At 37.1% G+C, this 9,691-nt stretch overlaps 1 protein-coding gene across 3 annotated transcripts in view; it reads right to left on the bottom strand.

Annotated features, from left to right (window-relative positions):
* Positions 1 to 956: 956 nt before the first annotated feature.
* Positions 957 to 9,691, bottom strand: part of LOC140485793 (tumor necrosis factor alpha-induced protein 8) — a 131,105-nt gene continuing 122,370 nt past the window's right edge. For all 3 annotated transcript variants that reach the window (XM_072584305.1, XM_072584306.1, XM_072584304.1), the window contains one exon: positions 957 to 2,306. In XM_072584305.1, the coding sequence (XP_072440406.1) occupies positions 1,741 to 2,306 (566 nt within the window). In that variant the 3' untranslated portion in view covers positions 957 to 1,740. The remainder of the gene's footprint in view (positions 2,307 to 9,691) is intronic.

Genomic DNA, 9,691 nt, shown 5'->3' with positions numbered 1-9,691 from the left:
TGTACAATCATCCAAGATATCTGTGCTCCTCAAATTCTGGCCTCAAGCATTCTAGATTTTAGTCAAGAGTGTGGTGCTGGAAAAGCACACCAGGTCAGTGCAGCACCTGAGGAGCAGGAAAATCAATGTTTCGGGCAAAAGCTCTTCATCAGGAAGGGCTTTTGCCTGAAACGTCAATTTTCCTACTCCTTGGATGCTGCCTGACCTGCTGTGCTTTTCCAACACCACACTCTTGACTGTAATCTCTAGCATCTGCAGTACTCACTTTCGCCTATTCCAGTTTCAATTGTGCCACACTAATAGCCAATCCTTCCTCTGCCTATTCATTTCTCCCATGCTCTACTGTCATCCTTTAGAATTTTCTTAAAACCCATCTCTTTGCTCAATCTTTTGACCATCTGGACAAAGATTTCTGCATGATGTTTGGTGTCAAAAGGCAGGAGAAAAATTACTTGTAAAGTAATTAAAGTGGAAGCCAACAATGATTTCAAAAAACCATAGTATCGGCACATGAGAGACATAGATTTGCAGAGTTATCGTGACAGATGGGAAGAACGGATTGACTACTTCACTTGAGAGATTGCCGTTTATACAATCAGCTAAATGGCTCCTTCCATGACTAAATGACTCTTTTAATCTATTTTATAAGTTCTCCCCAATTATAATATTTAAAAGGTAATTATGCCAAGCATCTGTTCAAAATAATGAATCTATTATACATTTCATATAATCTTTCAAACTTCAAGATTTAACTTTAAGAACAAGTCACTTATTATCCTTTTACTGGAAACTGTTTTGCTGTATTTTCAGAACTAATAACTTATCATATGATGAGCTTGTGATGAGTTGGACACAGTAGATCATTTAATGCATGAAGACTGAGTTCAATCTTGCTGTAATCTTGTTGCTTTCATTAGAGAATAAAATGACTGAATGACTACTTATGACTATATTACTCCAGGTTCAATGGAAATTTATTCTTTGGCTTACTACAAACAAATAATTTGCACAAGAATAAAAGTTGCTCCAGTCACAGTGACAGTCATAATAACTATGCTGATCATAAAGTACAATTGATTTATGAAAGCTACTTGCCCATTTGAGTATTTTAGAATATAATAAGCATCTGAGACTTAGTTTAATATATTACATCTCCGCACATTAGTTCAAAGTCTGTTGTTTTAAGTCCAAGAAATTCAAGTGAGTTGATGAAAACTGTATAATACAGATGGAAAGGGATGAAAAGTATTAAAATGCTACTTGTTGTACTTTGACATAACACTGGCAATGCGTATGTACTATTTCATTTACATTCTGTAATCTTCATCTTGGAACATAATTTTTTCAGTTTATTTGCAAGCTGGTGTGTGTGTGTTCTTTTTAAGTTATAAACTTACAAAAAGGAAACAATGCATATTGTTTCGTGTAATATTCTAAAAGCTAAAGTTGCATTGGATTTTGCTCATTTATCTGAACTCATCAGATTTATTCCACAGGCTAAGAATAATCATCTGCTAAGAATTGAACAAGGGGGGGTTCAAGTCATTTCACTCAATGGACAAATAATAGATCAGAGTACTTATTCTATTTTATGCATAGTTATAGAAATAGAAAACAAATCTTTAAAAGAAACTTGTCAAAATATACAATTTTAACAAAAATGCATTTTACATGACATTATTCCTTCATATTTTAGCAGGACTTTTAACATGTTTTACAGAAAATGTTACAAATTGCTGGTTATATAGTTTTATCATCTAACATTTTGTTCACACCATCACATATTTTCTGCAGAGAAGCTTTGTAAGATCCAAATGGATTGTAAAGCACAGCCAAGAACTCACAATCCGAAAAGTGATTAAAAACATGGTTGATGCGTCCATGTGACTTGGCGGTGAGATGCCGGTCAATGATTTGGTGAAGCATGTCTCTGCATTCATTCAAAAGTTTGGACAGAACATGCCGATCAAAAGTAAAGTCAACCTGATGAAAACTCACAACGGTCATTGCTAACTGATGAACTTTCTTCTTGAATTTCTCCACAAGCATCATCTCATCTTGATTGAATTGATTATTCCTGTACAAGACTCCTAGTTTTATGACTACCTTGATAAGATTTTTGACAATCTTTTCTGCTTCTTTTTTGTTCTGTGTGTATTCTTTGGTTGCTTTGAATAGCTCATCCAAAACATCACTGCTTGTATCATCTATCAATGCAGTTGCTATTGACTTTGATGCCATCTTGCCAAGTATTTTCTTTTGGGCCTGAACAGCCAGGCTTTTGGAATTGAAGACTTCAGTGGCCACTGAAAATATAAAAAGATAGTTTAAGCAAATGATCCAAGATTGTGCAAATAGCAGAACTGGTTCAAATGTTTTTGTTTTGTTGAATATACTATTTCCTTGTAATGTGACTTTTTTTCTTAAGGACACACTTTCATCAAATGCAGCACGACACAATATTTCTGGTCGTATCAAGTGAATTCTGGTACATTATTTGCTCCAAACCTGAAAGTGAATATCTGCATGTAGTTCAACATTATTTCTTTGTGTTTTTAAAGCTTGCAAAATAACTTTCAAGATCAAATTTAAAAATTCATTGTTTGTATATCTGGCAGGCACTTTTATGTAAATAGTTACATCCTTAATATTTTTGAGGCGTCAAATAATGCATTCAAAATGCCATATTATCAGATGACGAAAAATGTAGAGAAGGTAAAAGTATACATTTTAAAAACTGCAAGCATTAACAAATGTTCAACTCAATGTAAAAGTGGGCACTGTGCCTGCAGCATTGTCCCTTGTACTGATCTACCACTTCACAAATTCTATCAGTGGTGGGGAGAAAGGAGTATTGGGTGGCCTGCTCAGCAAGACCCTTGAATAGCAAATTACTGAAGGCATGGCATGGCGGGGGGGGGGGGGGGGGGGTGCAGGGAAGTGGTGTCAGTGCCTAGCGTCCTACATCGAATAAAGGAGCTTGCCCATTTTCACCATCCTGACTTGGAAATATAGCACAGTTCATTCTATGTCACTGGGTTAGAATCCTGGAACCTCTTCCCTAATAGTATTTTGGGTATATCTACACCAAACATTTTCAGAAGTTCAAAAAGGCAACTCACCACCACCTTCTCAAGGTAAACAAGAGATGGGTATTAAATGCTGGCCCAGCCAGCAAGGGCCACAACTGCTGAATTTTTTTTTCAGAAAACTGCATTGGGTTGAGGTCCTCTGAGAATTCTTCACATTCCCTTGCTAAAAATCCTGGAATTTTCTACTTAATCCAACTATGGTAGCACTGTCATCATAGTCCCTACAATCATCAGAAGATGCAAGGAATAGGCAATAAATACTGATTTACATCGCAATTTGTATATAACGAAAAGGAAAATCTGAAGCTGACTCAATTTAACAGAAAAAATGCATTGGAAGCTAAAATCATCTTTATATTTTAATTTCAGTATCACTCAAATTTTGTAAATGTGTATGTATAATGCACAGTCAGCAAAGATCAGTTTTATTAAAGGTTGAATTGCGTTTAGTAATAAAACAAAGTTGCGCAGTTAATAAAAATCATTATTAGCAATTAACAAATATATGAGTTTCAAAGAAGGATTTGTACTCCTAAAGGTTAATGTGCACTTAATCTTCAGTGACGGGAGGCAAAATGCTCGGATACTCATCTGATAATTTTTTTTAATATTCAGAGAAAGCACTTGAAGTATCACTTCTCTCGTGGCACAAAAATGTAAGAAAGAAGTAACTTACATTGACAAATTCCCACATAAGGCCTCAAACACATCAGAAGACATTATGTAATCAATTAATTATTTTTAATTGATATGGAGTCAAAATTAATCTATTAATTTACCAGAGTATCTAATAAATCTTTAAGCAATAGCTTGGTATAAGCTCGAAGATGTGGCAATCAATATGAATGTTTTTTGATATAAGGCTATGATATTTGGTTTATACTCTTGGGATTTCCAAATGATACCAAACTTCTAAGGAGCATAAGGACGATATCAGTGAACTGCAACAGGATCTAAATTGACTAGGCTTGCATATTTGGCAGACACGTGATATGTGGCATTTAATACAGAGAAGTTTAAGTTTCTAAAATTGTGGATGACATTAGACTTGGGGATAGTCAATTTTGATAATGCAGACATTAATAGGCAAAATAAGTTCAATATAAATGTGAGGTAGTACATTTTGACAGGAATGTCATTTGTTACTCAGAAGGTGAGAGTCTACGTAGAGAACCAACAGGATCTTGAAGCACAAGTAAAAATATCTCTAAGAGTTGCACTAAAGGTAGGCAAGGCTGTAGAAAAATGCAAACTAAGCACTTGGCTTTATTTCTCAAAGCATAGAATTGAAAAGTAGGTAAGTTCTTGTTTGGACCACGCAGTGCACTGAATGGAAATCTACTGACACATAGTCAAAAAGATACAGGGATATTGGAGAAAAGATTTACAAGGATGTTACCAGACACGTGAAAGAGTACACATCTGAAAAGGATTGACAGGCCAGTTCTGTTTTCTCATAAAAATGAACAATGACCTGAGAGATGTTTAAAAGTTACAAAAGGTCCTGAAAGTATGCAGGCAGAAAGAGTGTTTTTCTTGTGAAGAAGTGTACAATTACAGGCTATCAGTATAAGATAGTGACCAAGAAGTCCAATGCAAAAATAAAAAAATATCTTTTTTATCCAAAAGGTGAAAAAGTTGATTGAAGAGACTCCTATCAATAAGGATAAAGTTAAAAATCACACAACACCAGGTTATAGTCCAACAGGTTTATTTGGAAGCATTAGCTTTCGCAGTGCTGCTCCTTCATTAGGTGCTCTGAAAGCTAGTGCTGTTGGACTACAACCTGGTGTTGTGTGATTTTTAACTTTGCCCACCTCAGTCCAACACTGGCACCTCCACAATAAAGGATAAAGGGAGCCATGACAAGTCATTTGAGGGAGAAGGGAATAGGTAGTTATAATGGTCAATTTAGATGAGGAAAGACAGCAGGAAATCTAAGTGCAGCATAAACACCATGCCAGATCAGTGGGCAAAATGTTCACTTTCTGAATTACTGTCTGAGATTCTATGTAATTTTAAAATCAGGATGTTGCTTGTCCAGGAGTCAACATTAGTCAGCTAACAATGCATGGTCTGACTTGATAAGAGTTACTACTAAGACAGCAGACCTTTTGATGACTTATGCAGAGTATGGAGCTTATGGGGAGTAGAATATGGGGCAACCAGCCAAATGCAGATTGTTCAGCATGAGAAAATCAATAGCTCCTTCATTAGAGAGAGGCATTGCCATTAAAAGTAGGGGAATGAGAAGATGCCTCAAGATGGAGGCACTCTCTGAAGACTCCTCAATATTAAAAAGAAGTGGGCACAGCTGGTATCTTTGGGTCGGTGTATATATGTATCTGTGTCTTTGTGACTGCATGTGCACATGTGTGTGTCTGTGTGTGCGTGCTTTTTTGTTAAGTTTGATATTATCTTTTAACATTTCTCATTAATTCTGAAGTGCAAAGAGATTTGGGAGTTCTAGTCCAAGATTCTCTCAAGGTAAGCTTGCAGGTTGAAGCTTAGTAGTTAGGAAGGCAAATACAATTTTAAGGGGACTTGAATATAAAAGCAGAGGGCTACTTCTAAGGCTCTATATGGCTCTGATCAGACTACATTTTGAGTATTGTGTACAGTTTTAGGCCCCATATCTCAAGAAGGAAGTATTGGCCCTCGTGTGTATTCAGAGGATGTCCACGAGAACAGTGCCAGGAATGAAAAACGTAAGACATGAGGACTCTAGGTCTATACTCGATGGAGTTTAGAACGATGGGGGAGAGGGGAATCTAACACAATGGCCTGGACAGAGTGGAAGTTGGGAAGATGTTTCCATTGGGAGGAGAGACTAGGACTCGAGGGCACAGCCTTTGAGTAAAGGGAAGACCTTTTAGAACAGAGATAAGGAGAAACATCTTCAGCCAAGGAGTGGTGAATCAATGGAATTCTTTGCCACAGAAGTGTGTGGAGACCAGGTCATTGTGTATATTAAAGATGGAAATAGATAGGTTCTTGATTAACAAGGGACCAATGGTTAAAGGGAAAAAGTGGGAGAATGAGATTGAGAAACTTATTAGCCATGGCAGAGCAGACTTGATGGGCTGAATGGCCTAATTTCTGCTCCTATGTCTTATGGTCTTAACCACAGATGCTAGGTCTGTTGCTTGGAATTTTTCTGTCTTGTCAGAATGTATCCTTTCTGTGTACACTGAAATATATCCTTAAATGTTCGCAAATGTGGGCTGAATCTTATGATTTTTTTGGTTAAGTGCAGGGTGATTCACTGCAAGACTGATCTAGTTTCCTTGTCATAACCTGCCAAACCAGCTGTGTTAATTACATATCACGCCCCATGGCACATCCAATTCTGCCCCATCTTACCATATACCATTCCTTGAACAACTTATCACACAGCGAACTCCTTGCATCCATGCCATCTTTGAAAGGCCACTGTGCACCCAGAAGAGCACTGGCATTCTGTAATTGCCCTGCTCCATCAAGGATAGCATCATATGATGTTGGAAAAGGGGAAGATTCTCCAACAGGGACTTTGTGGACAGGATGGTGCAAAGGAGAGAAGCCCTCTTCCCAGAAGGCTGATGCTGGAGGCCATGTCACCAGGCCCTGCCAGCCTGGCTGAAGGTCATTGCCAGAGTGCTGACCCTTACCTGCTATTCACAATCATGCTCTTCTGTCCTGAAGATACTATTCCAAGAGGAATGCCAAATCCCTGGTAGAAAGTATCTTAGCCTGTCCCTGATGTCTGTTAGTAATTCAGCCAACTCAAACTCTGCGCTGAAGCTGCTCAAAGGTGACATACTTACTTCAGATATGTTTGCCCTAAACAACTAGCATCCAGTACCTCCCACATGCTGCAGCTGTGATACATCACCCTTTGTAGCACCACTAATGTGTTCTAATTAATTATTTAACATGTTGTACTTACGCTTTTATATATTTTCTTAATCACACTACCAGTCACTATACTATTTTGAAATTAAGGGATAGAATGAGTTTTAATCACTTATCAGATACTCACCAAATAACTAGCTTCCTTGTCTGTAGCTGAGTAACAACCAATTCCTAAATATGAGAGTACAAGCAAAAGCAAAGAAGCACCTCTTTGCCTGACTTCTTCAATTACCCAACTCACACCATTCTGTTATAAGTAGCAGTCAAGTGGTAAGTCACAGTACATTAACTACATTTATATGATCCTAACACAAAAGAGTTGGGCTGGCCTAATTATTGAGGAATGGCTTAATCTGCTTCTTAAACCAACTGTTCTTTCATTGGAGATCTTTTTCTACCACTGTTTAAGCTGAAAAGTTTAGAATTTAAACTTTAGAATTCAATTGAATAAGAACCACAATCAAAATTAGATTTGTACAAGATTAAGGGCTTCTTAGCCCTCAACAGCCATCATTCAGTCTACAATGGGTGTTGAGCTCCATCAATACACCCTGCAATTATTCTTATTGGATACAGAGTACCTCTACAACCTTTCCCCACAAAGCAATAGCCTTGAAATGTACCTAAGATCATCCCAGCAGACCAGAAATGATGAGAAGTTATGACAATTGTGTGCACAAGCCTATCTCTGCACCTCTGTGAAAATCTACTCTTGTGAGTTACACTAGAAGGAGAAGAGAGGGAGATGTCTATGGAGAGAGAAAGATGAATTTTTGAAGCTGTTTCAGTTTTAGTAATATTAATTTATTCAGCATTTTACCATACATACAATTTATTCAGTAGTTTGCTTTGTAATCCAAGATGGTGCCAGAACATGGTGACATTATACAATTTTAATTGTATCTAAGTGCAAGTGACAATATTAAATAATTCTTTTTAAAATCTAGACACTGACCAATATCTGTGTTACATTATCACATTAGAGCTGCTACACACTTGAAATTGCTTCACTTAGATTCCTAAATTACCAAAGATGCCTTGCGACAAAGGGCACCAAATGGTGGAATGTTTGCTTGGTGACTGAGTGTGGAATGAAGTCGGGTTCATTGCTAGAAACAGAGCATAGAAACAGTGCTACAACCGAGCTAGCACAATGTAGGATCAAAATGCAGCTTCAATCAAAAACCCAAAATTCTTCAAATTCCTCCCTGCAGCAACAGATTAGCAACAAAGAGTTTACAATTTGCACAGAGAACAGCTGATTTCAGACTCACGCCAAACAATGTTAGTGTATTTCTTCTGTCTAATTAAAGAAACCAACCAAACAATTTAAAAAGTTTAATTTACTGGAATTTCAAACTAGAGGGTGTAGGAATTTATTTAAAATGCTGAATACAAAGATGGTCCCTCATGTTGCCTTATAAATTTCATGTAAATTTATTCAGTATGCACCATGGGCAAACCTCAGGAGCAACATTGTTGTGAAACAAAATAAAATTCTTACAATCTAATACAATCTGATCATGAAAAGTAAAGAAGCATTCTTGGAAGTCCATTAAAACCTCTTAAATTTCAAGTGGGTACTGAATTACAAAAACATTCGTCTGCCCATAATACTTCAAGGGGAGCTGAAGTCTTAATAGACTGTATAAGACGCTAATCAAATTATGAATTCAGAATCCCTGATAAGATGATAAATTTTGAAAGTCAGCCAAACATTCATAATTAACATTTTGGGGGAAAAGTCAACAATTATTTAAACCACTAGGACAGACAACTTCCCAGCTGAATTTTTCTTTGTTACGTGTCTCACTGATTGCTGCAAAGTCTGGGATGGGGGGTATTTTAAAAAATCTTCAACCCATGATTAAACAGACCTTACCCTCTTCAAGAGTCTTTGACAATATAGTCCATAAGTTCACAACTCCTAAACTGCGTTAAATCCACTGCAGCAGTCAGAATAGAATCCATGACCTGTTGCATTTAGATTTCTTTAAGGTGTGCATTAAACATTGCTCACTGTTGCTGATAACACAGTCTTTCAGAATTGGGGGCAGGATTTTCACATCATGGTGCCAGCTGTCATTTTCAAAGATCCAAGGAGCCTTTCCAACTTCATGAAGATCTGTCTACTTTTGTCTAATTGTACTTTTTTTAAACAGAATTATTTTTCTAAATTAAAAGGTTGTTATTATGTAGAAATGCGAAAAACCATTTTAAATAAATCGGACTCAGTGGGCATAAAAAATGTACTGGTACAGAACACAGGGAAAAAAACAATTCAATTTGGTCTCGGGTTTTATGGTGTTCACTATAGGAAAACTGTAATCTAGTCACTCATCCAAAATTTTTATTAAAAAAGCATGTTTCAGTAAACATCCAAACCTCAGGAAAGGCCCTTCAACCCAGGTCATATACAGTTCATCCAACCAATTGAGGAAGGATTTTGCATGCTGAGACCACTATAAAAAAACATTTAAAGTTACTTCTTCTGGAGTTCTCAGCACCCTGGTCTCTGTCACCACTAAGGCAAGAAGGCAGATCCCAAATCTACTCCAGCCAGGATGGGAATCCACCCCAGCCATGCAGTTATCTCAAACGTGATCCAAATTTCATTCCCCGACTAACTCACTCCATTGCTTTCATTGGAATTGTCTGAGAATAAACCAGTCTGTTCATCGCCTTACTATCACCTTTCATCCCAA

This window comes from Chiloscyllium punctatum, chromosome 2 (assembly GCF_047496795.1).
Source record: "Chiloscyllium punctatum isolate Juve2018m chromosome 2, sChiPun1.3, whole genome shotgun sequence".
NCBI classification, from domain to species: Eukaryota; Metazoa; Chordata; class Chondrichthyes; order Orectolobiformes; family Hemiscylliidae; genus Chiloscyllium; species Chiloscyllium punctatum.
This window is presented reverse-complemented; position numbering and strand designations above follow the sequence as displayed.